This window comes from Thunnus albacares, chromosome 11, assembly GCF_914725855.1.
Source record: "Thunnus albacares chromosome 11, fThuAlb1.1, whole genome shotgun sequence".
Classification (NCBI taxonomy): Eukaryota; Metazoa; Chordata; class Actinopteri; order Scombriformes; family Scombridae; genus Thunnus; species Thunnus albacares.
This window is the reverse complement of record NC_058116.1, coordinates 17,536,226-17,555,076: the sequence shown is the minus strand read 5'-3', so window position 1 is coordinate 17,555,076 and position 18,851 is coordinate 17,536,226. Positions and strand designations below refer to the sequence as shown.

Below are 18,851 nucleotides of genomic sequence, written 5' to 3'. Positions count from 1 at the left end.
GGACTAGTGTGTAGGATTTAGGGGGATCTATTGACAGAAATGGAACATAATATTCATAAGTATGTTTTCATTAGTGTATAATCACCTGAAGATGAGAACTGTGTTTTCATTACCTTAGATTGAGCCCTTCATATCTACAAATAGAGGGGTCCTCTTCCACAGAGCCCACCATTTTGCACCGCCATGTTTCTACAGTAACCCAGAACGGACAAACCAAACACTCGCTCTAGAGAGGGCCTTTCGTGTGTTTCACAAGTTTTGCGGCCACCAAAGGTTCTCCTACACGCTTGGAAGGGAAGGGTGAGCGGAGGGGTATTCAGATGGATGCAATCTGTGACCTCACCGCTAGATGCCACTAAATCCTACACACAGGACCTTTAAAACAAGCCATTCAGAAAGGGAGAGACACAACATAGATGGGTTCGGGTACCAGATATTTAGCCATCTTGATGATCTGGTACTAGAGGAAATATTAGCATTAATCAATACAATGTGGGAACATGGACATTTGCCAAAGAATGGAAACACTCAATTGTTGTCTCTGTACAGAAATCTGGTAAAACAGCAGATGAACCTGGTTCTTACCACCCAGTTGCACTTAGAGCTGTATTATTTAAAATAATGGTGACAGACAGACTAGTATGTATGTTTTAGAAACAGGGATATTTCAGAGTGGCTTTAGGGTTGGACCATCGGCTCTGGGCTGCATGAGTGCTAGATTTGGAAGGCTTTGGCAAATAAAGAAACTGTAGTGGGTGTATTTATTGACATTAAGAAGGCATATGATATGTTGTGGATGGAGGGTTTAGTGATAAAGCTGTATGATGCTGGGGTACGAGGCAGGATGCTAAACTGGATCAAGAACTTTTTGAGAGATCGTATTATTCAAATAAGAGTAGGTGGGGCTATATCCTGTGAAGAAAATGTGGCTAATTGGACCCCCCAGGGAAGTGTAATCAGCCCCGTATTGTTTAATGTAATAATCTATGATATTTTTTGTAAAGTTGGAAATGTTTTGGTGTATCGTCATTGGCTGATGATGGGGCCGTATGGAAAAGAGGTCTAAATTTAGACCATATTCATAAGCAACTGAAGCAGGCATTGGATAAAGTAGTGACATGGGCAAAGGAATGGGGTTTTAAAATCTCACTTGCAAAGTCTAAGTATGTGGTCTTTGATTTTTAAAAAGACAGCATCACAGCAGGACCTCAGGCTGTATAACAAGCCCATTGAAAGAGTTAAAACATTCAATTTTCTGGGTGTCTGGTTTAAGGAGAGAATGACATGGAGGGTACATGTAGAGAAGACAGTTACAAAGTGTGACAGAGTCATTAATGTCATATGATGTCTGGTAAGATTTGACTGGGGAGCGGATAGAGGAACATTAATGATGATATACAGGGTAGTCATAAGATCTGCAATTGATTATGGGTGTACGGCATATGGGACAGCAGTTTCCTCTGTTTTAAAGACGCTGGATGTGGTGCAGGCTAAAGCACTCAGAATATGTGGCGAGGCTTTTCGAACAACACCTATTAAATGCTCTTTTAATTGAAATGGGGGAAACCACATCAGAGCTGAGAAGGAGCAAATTGTCTCTGAACTACTGGTCTAAGCTACAGAGTTATAGGTTCTTAATACCTGCTAAGCGTTTGTTGGGGGAGTAATGGGAACTTCAGGGAAGGGGTTGAAAAGTAAGGAGGGGGAGTCTAGTAAATTCCATGGGTGAGAGAGCACGGAAGTGGGAGTGAAAGATTTGTCAATGGGCCCGGCAGTGTGCTGGCCACCTGTTCCACCATGGCTTTTGCCAGAACCCGATGTAGACTTTTCCATATTAGATCGAATCAATAAGAAGGATGCAGGTGATCCTGTGACTTTAGTTAGTGACCATCTTAAAAGAAAAATGAGCAGATTACATACAGATTTACACTGATGGCTCCAAGAATCTGAACAATGAAAAAGCTGCAATAGGAATAAGCATTCCGCAATTAAAGATACAACATGGAAAGCGGATATTAATTCATGTGTCAGTCTTCACTACAGAGCTTGTGGCAATCTTGTGGGCACTTTGGGTGGGTAGCGGAAGTTAGACCAGGAAAGATAATTATATGCTTAAATTCTACTGCAGAACTAATGGCACTGAATGGTGGGAAAAGTGGGGCCAGACCAGATCTAATAGTAGAAAATTTTAAATTGAGTATGTAAGTTGGGGAACACTCTTGGGTTTTTCTGGGTCCCAACTCACGTAGGAGTACAGGGGAATGAAGAAGCTGATAAGGCAGCAAAAAGAGCCGTCAGCTTGAATTAGATCTGGAAGTACTGTATGGAAGGGTTGAGTGTAAGAGCTTAATACAACAAGGAATAGCAAAGTTATGGCAAAAAAGGATGGGAGGAGGGAAACAAAGGCAGGTTTTATTTTTCAATACAGCCAACACTGAAACACACTTCAAGTACAAGAATGGGCAGGAGAGACAATATGGTAATAACTAGGCTGAGACTGGGTCACTGTGCACTGAATCATGGGCTGGCACTGGTTGGTAAGCACCCGGATGGAAAATGCATCTGTGGAGAGGCAGAAACTGTGAATCATGCTTTGATGGAATGTACCAACTATCACACACAGAGAGAGAAGCCTCGTGCAAGCAGTGCTGTCAGACATTGGAGTAACGGATCAGTCATTCAAATCAATACTCATCGCTGAACAATGTGAAACAATAAAAACTATAATTAATTTTCTCCATCGCACTGGACTCTACATAAGGATTTAATTAATTCAGTGGAGTTCTACAAATGACCAGTGGAGGGCAGCAGTACCCCTTTGCTGTGTCTAGTCTGCCACAAATTTTATCAGAACCGATCAGTGTTTGATATGCACCAATCAGGTCCAATCAGGTTCCGCCTCTTTAGCATATGACCTCACTGCTCTGTGACTGTGGTTAAAATGCAGATGAAATGGCATTTCGAGATTATCTAACTTCCATATCGTGACGTATTTCCAAGTGAAACAGGATAGACAGGCGGGACATGACATTGGGAAGAATTTGATTTGAACATTGGAAAGTGGGCGTGTCCGAATGAATCTTGCCACTAAAGGTTGAAGATTGATCAATGGGTGGATGTCATGATATTATTGGTTGAAATTGGTTGGTTCAAACCTACGTAAGCATCCATCTGAAAGAGGAATCACTTTGCTTCCCTGTGGTGCCACATGAATGATAAAATCAAACATACACTGAACCACTGCTTCAAAAAAGTTAAGGTACTTCATTTGATATTGAATCCCTGGTTATACAGAACTTACCAGTTTACCAGCAGCATAGAAATGTGAAGACATAGCCACCTGTCAAATTGGACACTTTATTTGTATGTGTGAAAGGTGCAGTGTTTTACCCCACAAGGAAAGTGACCCCAAATCTAATTAATTTTACATATTGAACCTGGTTGCACTTGATATACAGACCTGTTACCCAACAGTTTTTGGCCCCTCCTAAGGTTGGCCGACATTGTACTCAACCAAAAATATGCACGTGTAACAGAATGTAATATCGTATTGCGTTGATTATTGTGCAGATTTTAAAAGTCTTATTCATCCTATTCTCTGTTGCAGCAAATGGGAAACTGAGCGCAGGGTGGATTTGACGATGGATAAAAGTGGCGTTGTTGATGTGTTGCAGCAACTGGGTCATCTGCTTCAGGAGGAAAGGGTCCTTTCTGAACAGCTGACTGGTCAATCCTCTGCAGAAAGGTATTGTGTTGTATTGTATGCATAGAGAGAGAAAAATAGATAAATGCATAAAAACTCACTGTACATGTGTAATCTTTCAGAAAACAAAGGAGCGATTTACATGAAAGGAACGAGCGTGTCACAAACAAAGCGAGAAACCTCTCTACTGAAATTTTTGAGGTGAAACAACATCTGGCAGAGGCCAAGGCTCGCAATATGGCTGGTAAGGGAGGTATGGGGGTGTCTACACCCTGTTAAACTTCATTTTGAAGTAGTTTGTAATATGTTGTCTTTCTTTGCCAACAGCACAAGCTTTGATCCATGCATCTACCAGCAAATCAAGGAGAAATCAAAGCAAATCCAAGTAAATCAGTCATTTAAAGTTTGTTTTGTGGATACACTGACAGTTGTTTTTCTGTTCAATATTTCTAATTAATTGTGTATATATTTTACTATACCAAATAAAATGTTTGATTTTACCTTGTCCAGGAGTATTTTTACTTGATCCCAGCAGATTAGCTCTCTAGATATACTCTGAGAAGGGACCTGAGGTGCTTAATATTTCTGTAGTGGAAGTGCACCCATCCGACAGTTTTCTCTACAAGAGACTGGGCACACCTCGGACAGGTCACCAGTTCACTTAGTGTAGTAGTTTCAGTATTTCAGTTTCTTTCTGTGTCAAAAATAAAATAAGGCATTTATTATGTTAGAAATAAATAGCAAGTGGTGATGCCACATTGTCAACTTCAAAATATGCATTAACCAATGTTTCCCATATTTTTTACCAATGAATCTACTGAAACTTGGTCATGTAAAATGGCATCTAATGCTGCTGATTCCACTGAGACTCACCACCCCACTTTGCAGCTCTATGTTGCTTTGGGCTCATTGCTTTGGTTCAACAAAGAAAATCTATATCTATCTAGCGAAAAGTGATTATTACCCTCTGAAGTGTCTTAAGCACTTCAGGTGTGTAGATTCTTATCCATTATCAAATTTGTTCTGCAGCATGACAGTGACCCCAAACATACAGCCAGTCATAAAGAACTATCTTCACCTACAAAAAGACAAAAAAGAATAAGGAGCCTTGCAATAGATGGTATAGCCCCCACATTCACAGCCCTGATCTCAACATCATGGAGTCAGTCTGGGATTACATGAAGAGACAGAAGCAGTTGAGACACCTGAATCCACAGAACAACTGAAACAAGTTTTCCAAGATGCTTTGAACAACCGACCTACCAAGTACCTTGAAAAACTATGCAGTTGTACCAAGGAGAGCTCGTGATGTTTTAAAGGCAAAGCGTGGTCACACCAGATATTGATTTTATTTAGGTTTATTCTATTTACTGGACTTTAAATAAAGTTAACTGATTAATAAAAACTATTCATGACATTATTTATGGAAGCATCCTCGCTTTACTTTTAGTGCCTAAAACTTTTGCACAGTACTGTAAATCTCTCCAGGTGTACTAAATATACAAAAAGCTAGTTAAACGTGTAATAAATGTACAGTAAAGTTATACGAAATACTGATATATGCTGGAGAGAACATTGCTAGGTTGTAACCTTTGGTCGGTGAACGCCTTTTTATTGGTGCTTTTGGGCTTCCGTACATATATCAAGAGGACGGAAGCGTTGGGTAACAAAACGTAAGCGTAAGCTGCTTCATGAGACATCCTTCTACGGTACGTTGAGTTTCTATTTTTTAAGTTAGTTCATTGTAACTTACATAATTTACCTAAACATCTATTAGAAGATACAGGCAGCAGCAGCCGCTCAGTGAAGACAGCGGCTGCTAGAAATGACTATACACGTGTCGGTCAAACAACATGCTGTCACACATCAGCTAACATTACGTTTGCTTTGTAGAGTAAAAACAGTACAAACTGGTGTAAGCTGCTGGCAGTAATGTTGTCATGTCCGACAGAAAGAGGAGTTGTCAAGAAGCGGCTGTAGTGTTGTTAATTATTGTGGATAAGTTAGAAGAAAACGTGTTATTTTGTATAGCGGCAAACAAAACTTAAATTATGTTTATCTTGCTGTGATTTCAAAACAGGTCATGAAGTAAAGACACCACTAACAATGACGGCTTGTGCAGACCACCGCTCCATCTTTGGCTTCTGCCCAGATGATGAGGCTTTGATGGGGCTGAGAGAAGTGAACCCCGTCCAGAAACACAGAGAAGACACTGACGGTATGTGTTGTCTTAAAGGACAAGTTCACAGTTTTTCAAGTCTGTCTTAAAACAGTCAGGTGTCTACAATAACACTGAAATAGGTTTTTCTTTCCTGTAAATCATTCCTCCTGTTCATAACTGACCATCGAAAGATCTACTGTATTTAAAAGTTTATGTGAAGCTTTTATGAGGCTTCAGCTGTCTGAGTTAGTCAAATAAAGTGGATATCTGCCACATTTACAGTCTTTTTGGTAAAACACTTCTGTCTTGTTTTCCTGTTCAGCTACAGTGGAAGGATAATAACAAAAAGAGGGAATTCGGTACCAAAAACACAAGAACTTTAAATGATATTGACTTGATTTGACTAATTTGAACGTCTGAAGCTTCACAATAGCAGAATCAGTGACATCTTTTAAATCACCTCTCAAAATGCATCTTCTTAGAAAGGAATTTATTTAATTGATACCCCACTGTTTTATTTCCAACATGTTTTATCTATTTTATTACTATTATTTTATTATTATTTTTAACACAATACTTTACTGCTTAATTGTAGTACTTAAATGTTTTAACTATGTAAAACACTTTGTAACTTTGTTTTGAGAAGTGCTGTATTAATAATAATAATAATAATAATAATAATAATAATAATAATAATAACAATAATAATAATTATTATTATTATTATTATTATTACTATTATTATTCTTGAATAAACTTTTAAATACATTTTTGTACAGAAAGAGGGCTGTGGATATTCAAAGGGATCTTCTAATTGCCAGTATGAACAGGAAGAATGATTACAGCAAGAAAAATATTGTGTTAATGCTCATTTGGGCACCCGATTGTTGTTTCAGGATAATCTTGAAAAACTGTGAACCTATCTTTTAATAGCTGTGTCTGCCTTCCACACAGGGCTGGAAGATAAAAGCCCAGAGGATGACAGACAGCGGGAGCGCAGCCTGGTTAAAGAGGTGTCGGACAAGATGGTCTGCTCAGCTTGCAGATGCCCCTTCATTAGCCGTGAGGAACAGGTGACTTCATACACTCCTCTTTTCAGATTATCTAAAAGCTCCATTGATGTAGTAAAGACTGTACATACATGAATGGGTTGTTAAAATTTCAGATGGAGCACTACAAGCTCGACTGGCATCGCTTCAACTTGAGACAAAAGATGGCAGGAATGCCACCAGTCACAGCAGAGGAGTTTGAGAAGAAGACCGGAGCTGGTGAGGAAACCACAGTCTTACAAATCTAGCATGGAGTTTGGCATGAAAAGGGGGGTTTGTGGGGCTGTTGATGTTACGAGCTAACTAATTTTCAGTCATCACTTTACAGGAGATATGTCAAGTATCTCAGGGTCAGAGTCCGACTCAGAGGAGTCAGATAGTGACGATGGGGGAACAAGCAGTAACGTCACTGGCACAGATAATGAGAGCTCAGCTGAAACCAGTTTAATTACCGGCCGGCCCTCCAGCAAGGTGGTTTTCCAGAACTCAGCAGGAGAGTATCTATCAGTCTACCGCTGTATTCTCCAGGGAAAGGTGAGGCTGAGCAGGTACAGTACGTAGAGGGTTATGTATGTCCATATCTTTACATATTGTTGGATGTTTCATGTTCTGTTCCTGCCATATTTCAGTCAGATGGAGAGCAAGATGTGGAATCCTGCCTCAAGACCATAAGTAAGAAGACTTTGTGGATCATTCTCATGACAGGTGGTGGCCACTTTGCTGGTGCTGTTTTTCAAGGGTAAGTGAACTGTTCTTTTGTCTGTTTGATTTTAGCACTTTCAATGTCTGTTATACACATTATGGCTGTGAATTATAAGTTCAGTAGCACAGTCAGCTCACTGGTGTGTAAGCATCTGCCCAACACAATGTATTTATGTTACAGAAAAGAAGTCCTTCAGCACAAGACTTTCCACCGTTACACTGTTCGTGCGAAGCGAGGCACCGCTCAAGGACTCCGAGATTCTCAAAACCGCAGTCACGCACCAAAGTCTGCCGGAGCTGCTCTGAGGCGACACAATGAGGCAGCGCTAGTCAAGGCAAGGCTACATTCCATTTAACAGAACAGTCATTTTACCTTTACAGTGACAGCCATGAAACTGTCTATTTCATTTATAGAGGACACATAAATTAAGCTTCTCTTAAAGGTTGAGCTTCTATTGACGATCCACATAATCATGATGAGGGCATTCTGCTGAATTGAATTCGTTTTTCCCTGCCAATGAAAGTTAGTAGGTCATCCATCCTCCTCCAAGAGTGACTTATTTACTTCTGTGAGAGTGTGATGCTGCAACCACACAGCAAAAAGTGCTGCTTATTTATGAATTTATGAAAGTGGCTGTGCTGTCTTTGTAAGGTTGGGTACAGTTGCAAATTTCAAAAAAGTCAAACTTCAGTAAGCAATTACTGTACTCAATGCCAGAAGACAACTCCTAAAACTTGACTTATTGTTACCAGTTTTAATGAGATAGTGATCCAAATAAATACATTTCAAATGTAACAGTGATGTATTTAATCAATCTGGTCTTGGTGTGAATTTCTTCTCATTTTTTTTCTACTTAATGCACCTCATTCATTAGGTGAAGTTTCTTTATGCATCAACACTTCTGTAACCTTTTGCAGGACATTCAGGATCTTCTATTAAGTTGGGTTGAACACTTGAAGGAGGCCTCTGCAATATTTGTACGAGCCCCAAGCTACAATAAAACCATCTTTTTTGGTGGTCGCACGGCTCCACTGGACAAAAAAGATCCCAGGATACGTACACTTCCCTTTGCCACACGCAGGGCAACCTTCCGAGAGGTACAGCGGGTGCATGAGGTGCTTTCCACCGTTCAGATTTATGGTAAGTTGAATTATATACTTGGAATAATAACATGTCTGCTCATTGTCACACAGCCAGGGTATAATCAATACTGTCATCAAAATATCTTGACACAGGGAAAGACACAGACATGTCAGCAGTCTGCAGTACATCTAAGAAGGCATGGAAAAAAACAGTCAAACCTACAGCACAAATAAATACCGATCAAGAGAAAGGTGAGTTTAAGAGGTTAAGACTGTGGATTTATACCATGTGCCTGTTTTACCCCTTTTGTTAAAATTTCTGTTTCAACACAAAGTTTATTCTTGTGAAATGTGGTATAACAGCACATCTCCTTTTTCTTTTTTTTTTTTTTTTTTTGCATTAGCAGAAGATCACCATGATAGTGCAGATATGGAGGAGGAAGGTGAGATCCAGCTGGAGATGGTGGAGCTGACATTAGGAACCCTGGACCTCAGGGAGTCTGAAATCCATCCCTCCAGACACAGGAGGAGGAGGAGAAAAAAGAAGGGGGAAACTAAAAAGGAAAATCAAGGTGGGTCTAGTCTGGTGTGACATCATATAAGTGGCTATAATTTGTGAATTAAGGAAATGCTTGTCACAAAAAACTTGTGCACGGTTTACGCAATTTCATATTCGTGTGTGACAGACTTGAGTAACACAGAAGCAGACGATCAAGATGAGGAAGCACCAGAAGCTACACCAGCAGAAGAAACCCCTCAGGAGACGCAGTCAAAGAACAAGAGGCGGAGAAAAGCACAGAGTAAGAAACAACTGGAAGGTGAGTTAGCGCTCTTTTCTCTGTATTCATTATATTGCATCTGTTTCTCAATGTTGCAGCTTGTCACAATTTTGCTTTGTGTCTCTTCAGAAACTGTGGATGATTCATGGGAGTATGGCATAAGGGATACGCTCTTTACAGCCTGCAAGGTTGGGGATGTGGACACTCTGTGTAGACTCCTCCATCTATCTGAAGAAACTCAAGAGCTGTCGGAAAACAACACCTCTGATGCCCCAAGTCCTCTTACTCTCCTTAATAAGCCCATAGACTCGTCAGGGTTCACTTTGCTGCATGTTGCCTCAGCAGCTGCACAAAAGGCAGTAATCAGGTTGCTCCTGGATGCAGGAGCAGACCCAGCCTTCAGGTATGAAAAAATAGTAAGGCCAAGTGTAGTAAAAGTGAAATTACATTGTAATAAGTTGCATTATTTCTGCAATATTCCTTTACAGGGATAAAAAAGGGCAGACCCCATATATCGTTGGCCCTGACAAAGACACCAGGAACGTTTTTCGTAAATACATGGGCGAGAATCCTGATAGATATGACTACAATAAGGCACAGGTAAGTAAATAAAAGGCTTACAGTTGATTTTTTGACATGTATCATGTTAACAGAAGCTGAGCACTTCTACACTTGTGCAACTCAAGGTCCCTGGACCACTAACAGCAGAGATCGAATCTAAAAAGACAGAGAAGAAAAAGGCTCAGAAGGCATTGAAAAAACAGCGAGAAAAAGAGCAGAAGGAGGAGAAGAAGAAACAAGAGTTGGAGGCAGAGGAAAAGAAGAGGTTTGCATCTCTCACTGAACGCGAAAAGGTGAGTTAATGTGCATTTGATCAATCATATTCAAGTGATTGTTTTCATTTTTAAACGTTTGCTTTTTGATTACAGAGAGCTTTGGCGGCAGAGAGGAGGTTAGCGGAACAAGTGGCTGCAACAGGAGTCAACCTCTCTAACATCAAGTAAGTGCCATTTTGTCGTAGAGCCTGATCATAATTTAATCAAATGGTCCATTTTGTAAATGGTTGGTTATTCAAAAATATGTACTGAGATTTGCTGTGTTTTTTTTCTGTGTTGGTTTGTCACCAGGAGGTGCTGGCTATGTGGGGATTCTCTGCTTGGGAAGGTCCCATTTCAGTACCTAGATTATTCGTTCTGCACCACCAAATGTGTCCAAGCACATCGAAAAGCCAGTGCTCCTCCAGGCAAGACCTAACACCCACATGGAAAATTTTAGTCTTCAGGAAGCTACTTCTAACATGACTCTAATATGACTGTGATTTGCCAATATGCTCGTGTCATTTTCCACTCTGAACATACATTTCAGATTTTACTATGGCAGATGTTCTTAGATATTTTAATTCAAACACAGTGTTCACTGGATACAAATACTGTATCAAAACAATCAAATGTATAATTTATTCAAAGAATCTGCAATTCAAAGGTCAAGTAAAAAAGCAAATGCAATAAAAAAAAGAACTGAAATACTTTGTTAATTACATAATTTACCAATGTAATTTTTTTCCACAGGCCTCGGCATTTTCTACCTTTTAAGACAAAATCAACATCATTGTTGTTTGACTATGAAGCGGTTGATATTGATTGACTTAATTCAAGACCGATAAAGAGTTCCCTACATGCTGTATGAAATGATGTAATCTCAGGTGATTAAGAGTAATGGTGCCACAGAAATAGTGTGCAAAGCTTTGTCCCTCAATTCCCTCACATTTGAGGTGAATTATCCTACTTTGCTTCAAACCGTGTACTGATTCCTTGTACAGAATGCTTTAAACAGCCACTGTGATGAAGTATTCAACCAGCTGAATGTATATGGTATGCTGAACACACCAATGTTGCAAAAGTCTCTTAAGGCTTTTTATCAGGGACACTGAGTTGTGGCCGGTCCATAAAAAGAACCCTTAAGTTTGCTGGTGCCCCCTCTAGCTCCAGCACTGTGATGTTGTTGGGCAGGGTGGTGCTGAGCAGGGGTCCAGGGACGTAAAGGGTCTGCTGAGGGCCCCTGGCTGGCCAGTATCGTCCCAGGTTCACACCATTAATCCAAACCTGACCCTGATGGGAAAGAAAGGAACCATGGAAACATTTCAGAACAGCCTTGCATGTTTTGGGATTCTTTGGTAAAACTGCATTGTGTTGTAGATGAGCATTTTTGACTTTACCTTAGTCCATTCATTGAGCTTGAGAAAGGTGTCCCATGCCAGGTTGTTGGGCTGTAATGTTCCCATGTAAATGGTTGGCCCGACTGAGGGTTCCTCCTCAAATGCAGGAGAGGACTGAGGCCATCCACCATCAATGGCTCCATCAATGTCCAGAGGGTAGATCTTCCAGTTAGTCAGTATGTCTTTACCCAGGATCAGGTGGCTCAAGAGGCCCTGCAGCACGCATACAGTTTACCAGATAGCACTTGTACTTTGTGTAAGTAGGTTTTACTTACAAAAAACATAAGAGCAAATAGTTCATATTTCATTTAAAAATTATAAGATGTGTGTATTTGCTATAAATTCTAACTGGAGCTGTCTCATTTACATATGCCATCCAAAATATAGCAACCTTTATGGGTCAGTTTGGGATCCTGGAGACCCTGGGCCGTCTTTGACAGCTCATATGATAATGCAGTAATGCAATACCTTACACATACATAAATATATTGAGAATATGAATTTGTATATTTTGATTTAGTGCAGTTGTGTCATTATCTAGTTACACACATGACATCCTTGTGGATTATTTTTGGCAAACAAAGGAATAAATTTGTTAAATTTGTTTGCCCATTTAACATAACTAAAATATTACCTTAGTTGGTGTAATAATGCTTTGATAATTTACATGGTTTATTTACTGAGTTAGATTAAAATAAAATAAAACAAGGAAAAGGGAAAACAACTTAATCTAGTAGTTATTTTTACACATACAGCTTTGAGGTCTGTGAGACCTAAAACAATGGGGAAGTAAAGACAATGTCAGCAAAACAGAAGTGGTTTAAGAAGCGATTGTATGCGTGTGCTGTAATGTATTATGTATGGGATTGGACTTTTTTCTCTTGCCTTATGGTCATTGATTTTGCTGCCAAAGTTAACCCTGCCCATGTTCTCAACGAGGATATCCATAGTGTCCCCCTGCTGTCCAGTGATGTTCATCACCAGCACAGTGTCTCTCTCCAGCAAGCCCTGGAAAACCTGTTCACACACTCTTGGTCATGAGTATGAACACTAAAATACACTGTACAAAACAACCATCTAAATATTTGAACTTTCACAATATGATTTTTTTTTTATGAACAAGCTTGCTTGGTCTTAACCTGTGATATTTTCCCAATACCTGACCTGGAAATCTGATTGGCCAGACAACAAAAGTTCATTGTGAAGGCTTACCCCATTGACGGACACATATGCACGGTCATGAACCCCATTCAGTGGAGAGATAAGTGGTGTGGGCTCTGAGAGGTCCCTGGGCAGCGTGGTCTGATACAGCATGTATCCATAGTACTGAAACACAATAGACATGACAGGCTGCAGACACAACAGTCTAGAAGTTCTCCATGTTTCAAGAGGTTTACTGCCACTGCAACACCAGTCCCTCCCCTGTTGTTGCCTTCAGACAGACACTGTACCTGTTTCATCTCTTCAAACGTCAGCGGGTACTGGGATTGGACAGGGCCCAGGGGTGAGAGGATCTTTAGCAGATTGCTAACGTTGCCTACCTGAAACAATGTTGGCATTATTAACATCAACCACAGCAACCTTTTTATTTTGTGCTCTGAAAAATTTAAAATAATGCATCTTGTCATCATCATATTACCTTTCTCAGAGTCACAAAGCCGTAAGCAAACTTGGGAGTAGCTGGCGGCATGGGTCCAGAGGGAACCTCTCTGAACTGTAGAGAAACAGTCATGCATTAATCATACAAGTGTAATCAGGACATCAACCTTGGTGGGTGGCAGTTCAATCAGTGGTACCTGCTTAATGACATCTCTGATGGCCAATAGCTTCTCTGTGGGGTCTCCTGCTTCAGTCAGCGGTGCGTCATAATCATAACTAGTCACTACTGAGTGGAACCTGTTGTCATGATCAGCACCTTTGGGACAGAGAACAGTAGAGATGACTGAGCTTTTATCTCCAACTCCATCATGTAAACAACGATACTGTTGAGAATAGTGAAAAGATATGACTTTACCATTCCAGTAGCCAAAGTTAGTACCTCCTTCAAACATGTACCTGAGAGGAAAGAGAGAGAGACTGTATGACATGACGGAAATCTACTGTTCATCAAACAGACAGGGCGACCTCTTGGGAGAAAAGACCAAAACCAGCAAACTGATCTGACTAGCAACTATCATCTGTGTAGCCAAAGTCTGATGTATCATATTCCCCTGTGCCATAGACCTCTATTGTTGTCCAAAAACTATTAAAAACTCATCAGTGAGCCTCACTGTTGCACTGTTACATGTTCCTTCATTACCAAGAACATGGTCATTGTAGTTTGTTTTTGAGTCAGTCCCACATGTGTGTCCTTCTGTTTGAGAAACATTTGCCAAAAACTACATTGCCCAGCTAGTTCAGGAAAGTACTGAGTTTTTTTTTTAATGAATCTATATATGGACCTGTTTTTAGATTGATGTTTTAAGTAGGAATGCCAAAGAGAAAGTCGAAAAGTCAGAAAGTACGAACTAACAACACCAACACATTGTTGGTTTTGGTCTTTTCTTGGGACAATAAAAAGACAGAACAAAGGCAACCTTTAATCATTTGTACAGAGAGGAGGAAAGTTTGGGAGGACTGAAGGTTTGGGGAGACATACAGGTTGACGCTGGCCCCCATCGTTAGCATTTGTCCAAGCATTCTGCTGACCCTCTGAGAATCAACCACAGCATGTTGATCTCCCCAGTGGTCCAACCAGCCAGTGTAAAACTCTGAATTCACCTGTAATATCATTTAAAACATTTTTCCAATAAATACTTTAAGTTGGATTATTCCATAAAGAAAGGATGTAAATAATTCACAAAAAAAATAATAAAAATCACATGTAACTAACCAAGGGGCCTCGAGATTCAAACCGTCTTTGCCGGTTGAAGGCTTCAGTTATGTTGGTGTCTGTATAAGGGAATAAATATTAGAAATTATAACTTTTTCTATTAATAACCTCCGACTGAGAAGATCCTGCTATCTCTTTCACATAATACCAACCTGTGCCAAAGTCTACTGTGGCGTATAATCCTTCTAGAGTCCCGCAGGTCATTTCTTTGTCTGTGTTTCCATCAGTGGTGAACAGGATTGTGTCTTCACCCAGAAAGAAGCGGAAGAGAGTCCGCAGGTGACGCATGTAGTTGTAGTCACACACGTAGTAACTTCCATATTCATTCTCAACCTGTAGTTTAGAGAGATGATAAATGCACACCATATTAATATCCTAACTATTAAAAAAAAACCATACTCACAGGTACCTGCTTGGTGCTTTACCTGGACACTAATGATGTTACCCCCATTATTGTACAGCCATGGCTTCATTTTGGGGAGGAGAACAGTGAGCCAGCTGGTGACCGCCTGCATATAATCTGGAACAGAAGAAAATCAGTGGCCAAAATAAATGAGAAAAGATATATATCAAAGACATGTATTTCAATGTTATACCTGTGTCAGTTGAGCGCAGTATGATGTTTGGTTTCGTTAGTAACCATGCTGGCAATCCACCCTGGGAACAAAGAGAGGGGAGACAAATAATGTCTCTCTTAAGATAATATCAACAAAAAATCTATATTTTGAAAGTTGGGCTGGGTATGAAACATCAAACCTTCATACCTTTTTGCTTTTGACCACAAAGTCTCTTAACACTAAGTATCAAAAACTGTCAATTGCTGCATTGTTGGAAGCTGGAAATGAATGTCAGTTTACCTATTCTTAAAATCAGTTATTTGCTATTAAAATCATGATTGATGATAAAAACGTGAGTCATAATTTTACCATTTTAGACTGGATTTTAGTTATGGCTGCTTGTGTTTAGACAACATTTAATATTTAAGAAGTTTAGCATTTGTTTTTATGAAAAATAAGATTTGTAGAAAACCATGTTTATGTTTCTCAAAGTTCAGTATCGGAGAAATAAAAAGTATCATTTTGTTATTGGCACTGAAACTAAGGTATCATATAGACAATTTGAAGAGCATCCACCCGTAATAGAAGTTGGCACAGAGCGTCTAACTCATATCATTTAAACAAACAGACAGGAAGCATTTAGAGATCATGTTTCAGATTTCTCAGTAGTGACTAGTGACTAAAACCCAAAGCAGATTATCTTATCAGAGATAACCTTATCATCTGTCAGAGTCAATTTTGTCTCACTAAATGGTTTTGGAATGACCATTAAGAAGTCATTATATGGGAGAAAACACGACAACAAATAAACTTAAAAAAAACAACAACAACAAAAAAACATATATATATCCAGGTAGCATTAGTTACCTCATTACCTCACTCATCATCATTTAACAACTGCAATCTTTCAAAAGTCTTATGAGGAATATTTAGGTTATAAAAAGGAAAAACTACACAATTTAACAACAATGACATTATTGCTTACTTTGAATGTAAACCCTCCAGTTTGAAAGATTTGGAACATACATCTTATTTTATTTGTTTGTTTGTTCTTTGTTTGCATTGAATCTTTTAAAGTCATAACCAGGGTTTAAGATCAAGAGTGTTTGAAACACTGGGAACAAGTTCTTTTTCAAATAAATGATTGATATCATTTGTATATTTATTAATAAATTATTTTTCAATTCAATTTTATTTATATAACACTAAATCACAACAAAAGTCATCTCAGGGCACTTTTCACATAGAGCAGGTCTAGACCACACTCTTTAATTTGCAGAGATCCAACAATTTCCCCATGAGCACTTGGTGGCAGCGGTAAGGGGAGGGGGGGCAGAGAAGCAGAATAACAATAACAATAACAATAATAATAGATTGTATTTTAACATATTTATAAATTCCATTTCTTCTGATTAAGCTGTGATGTAGACTGGAATTGTTGATACAACAGTTCCAAAATCTCCTTATTAAATTTACATTTGCCTTAGGTATGGGATAGTATGTTCAGTTTCTCACCATTTCCCATTCTGCACAGATGTAAGGACCTGGACGCAGGATGACCAGAAGACCCGTCTGATTGGCCAGATCCAAGAAATGCTCCAAATCTCGGTCCGCCGTGAAGTTGTACACCCCCTGTACTGTTTCATGGAAGTTCCAGGGCACATATCTGTGTGGAGACATAATAAATGTAGTCGGTAATGAAACAAGATCGTCCAATGACAAAAGAAATATTCAAGTATGAGATTTGTTTCAACTTACACTTGGACTGCATTGAGTCCCGTCATGTACATCTTTAGGAGCCGATCCTTCCAGTAGTACCGTGGGATTCGGGAGTAGTGGATACTGCCTGAGATGTACTGAAAAGGCTCCCCATCTTTCAGGAAACAGTTGTTTCTGTAGTCTATAGAGAATGATCTCTTTCCAGACACCTGCAAGAGAGGCTCAGTAACTGCTCTGAGGGGAAAATGATATTTTAAAACTGGTGAAAATTCACCACCAAAGTCTGTCATTGTGGAGTGAGTCTGTAATTAAGATTACATGCAGTACGGTGTTGTCACCAGAGATATAAGGTCTAATCTTTAAAAGAAATGCTCATAATTTCCCCTGCAGCCAGATGTTATCAGATAACATCTGATGTTATTATATATTCTTAAAATATTGCAAGTAACCATTATTTTTCATTATCTATTAATCTGCAGATTAGTTTCATGATAATTTATTAATTATGTGGTCCATAAATCTCAGAAAAAAGTGAAAAATGCCTGTTTTAATTTCCCAGAGTCAAATGTGACATCTTGTTCTACTAACTGTCCAGAACTAGGGTTGCAAATAACGATGATTTTCATTTTCATTATCGATTAATCTGATTATTTTCTGGATTAATCAATTAGTCCAAGATGTGACCTAAAATGTTGTTTTGTGACGACCAACAGTCCACCACCAAAGATATTCAGTTAACTGTCAGAAAACTAATGAAACTAGAAAATATTCACATTTAAAAAGCTGGAACCAGAGAATATTGATATTTTTTCTCACAAAATTACTCAAAACGATCAATCATCTATGAAAATAGTTGGCGATGAATTTTCTGTCAATCTATTAATCATTTAATCAATTAATTTTTGCAGTTCTATCCAAAACCAAAAGATACTCTCTTTACTATCACATTTGAGAAGCTGTAACCAGCATATGTTTGGCAATCGCTTAAAAATGACAAAAACGATTACTCAATTAATTTATGACAATAGTTATCGATTGATTTTTTGTTGATCTACCAATTGATTAATTGTTGTAGCTCGTTTTTTTAAAAAGATTAAACTTTATTAGCTCTGGGTTCAAAGAGAATTTCCAAAATGTACAAATACATTATACAATATCAAGTTGACACTTGTTCCGGGAAACAGCTTTTATAGATTACCATGTGACTTTTCTGTTATTAAAGCAGTCCACTTCTAGTTTCTTTCTTACCAAGTTTCCACTGACAGATAAACAGGCAAAGCTCACAGCAACGAGGAGGAAAACACTCGCAGCCATTTCCGCTGCCTTTCTGCGAAGCCTGAGCTTAAAACGTAACCATAACTACTTTCTGTTAAGCTGCTGCGACTTTACATCTGTAGCTGCAAGTATGAAGCTTTCAGCGCGTTTAACCGTGCAGCAACATTATGATCGACATGCTGTACGTCATGTGATTCACGTCGGTCGTCCGCAGGGTCCTAAAGTCAGTCGTGTTCATGTCCCGGCAGTGTTGTTTCTAACCTGTTCACGTGATTAATTATAACAAGCATGACGGTTGTTGTTTAAATGGGAATCAAAAATAAAGAAATATTAGCTGGAAATATGATCAGCCTACTTTGAAATAATGAAAATATTCAGACTTAAACGTTTAATGTATTTGCAGTTTGACCACTAGATGCCACGTTTCGGCCTTAACTGTTAATATGTATGAGAAAAAAAAGGGAATAAAATAACTAAAATACAAATATACATAATACAGAATAAATAAATACAAATATGTAATACAAATAAGCTGAAGTCTTTGTGTGTGTCATCACAGAGAGCAATTCAAAATAAATAATTATAAAATCACATTATATAACTACACAGCCTAAGAAAAGAAAACAACAGAAGGCTACCATATGACATAATGCTGTCACATAATACTATACATTATGTAGGATGAGAACAATTACCATTGTGTTTGTCATGGCAAGGTAACAAAGCAGCTAGTTCA

The 18,851-nt window shown here is 38.9% G+C and overlaps 2 protein-coding genes across 2 annotated transcripts; one reads left to right on the top strand and one right to left on the bottom strand.

The window, feature by feature from the left end:
* The first annotated feature begins 5,308 nt into the window (after window positions 1-5,308).
* Window positions 5,309-11,000, top strand: ankzf1 (ankyrin repeat and zinc finger peptidyl tRNA hydrolase 1). Its single transcript, XM_044366027.1, has 16 exons — window positions 5,309-5,412; window positions 5,784-5,921; window positions 6,819-6,937; window positions 7,030-7,132; window positions 7,242-7,447; window positions 7,543-7,652; window positions 7,797-7,950; window positions 8,534-8,756; window positions 8,852-8,950; window positions 9,103-9,270; window positions 9,385-9,516; window positions 9,607-9,880; window positions 9,966-10,077; window positions 10,164-10,331; window positions 10,407-10,477; window positions 10,605-11,000. The coding sequence occupies exons 2-16, from the start codon at window positions 5,810-5,812 to the stop codon at window positions 10,729-10,731; spliced, it is 2,178 nt and encodes a 725-aa protein (XP_044221962.1). The 5' UTR covers window positions 5,309-5,412; window positions 5,784-5,809; the 3' UTR covers window positions 10,732-11,000.
* glb1l (galactosidase, beta 1-like) lies at window positions 10,915-18,537 on the bottom strand. Its single transcript, XM_044366028.1, has 16 exons — window positions 18,089-18,537; window positions 16,880-17,049; window positions 16,637-16,787; window positions 15,161-15,221; window positions 14,990-15,084; window positions 14,717-14,897; window positions 14,565-14,623; window positions 14,331-14,452; window positions 13,707-13,747; window positions 13,489-13,607; window positions 13,332-13,406; window positions 13,144-13,233; window positions 12,905-13,018; window positions 12,578-12,709; window positions 11,693-11,905; window positions 10,915-11,585 (listed from the first exon to the last, which is right to left on the bottom strand). The coding sequence occupies exons 1-16, from the start codon at window positions 18,152-18,154 to the stop codon at window positions 11,382-11,384; spliced, it is 1,893 nt and encodes a 630-aa protein (XP_044221963.1). The 5' UTR covers window positions 18,155-18,537; the 3' UTR covers window positions 10,915-11,381.
* Window positions 18,538-18,851: the final 314 nt, after the last annotated feature.

Bases quoted from the DNA above. Each gene is read 5' to 3' on its own strand.
- ankzf1 (XM_044366027.1), top strand. From the start codon at position 5,810: ATGACGGCTTGTGCAGACCACCGCTCCATCTTTGGCTTCTGCCCAGAT. The intron at 9,517-9,606 runs GTGAGTTAGCGC...GTGTCTCTTCAG, and splicing joins GAGTAAGAAACAACTGGAAG to AAACTGTGGATGATTCATGG. The intron at 10,478-10,604 runs GTAAGTGCCATT...GTTTGTCACCAG, and splicing joins GTCAACCTCTCTAACATCAA to GAGGTGCTGGCTATGTGGGG.
- glb1l (XM_044366028.1), bottom strand. From the start codon at position 18,154: ATGGCTGCGAGTGTTTTCCTCCTCGTTGCTGTGAGCTTTGCCTGTTTA. The intron at 17,050-18,088 runs GTAAGAAAGAAA...CCTCTCTTGCAG, and splicing joins TATCTGTCAGTGGAAACTTG to GTGTCTGGAAAGAGATCATT. The intron at 14,898-14,989 runs GTAAAGCACCAA...TCTAAACTACAG, and splicing joins GTAACATCATTAGTGTCCAG to GTTGAGAATGAATATGGAAG.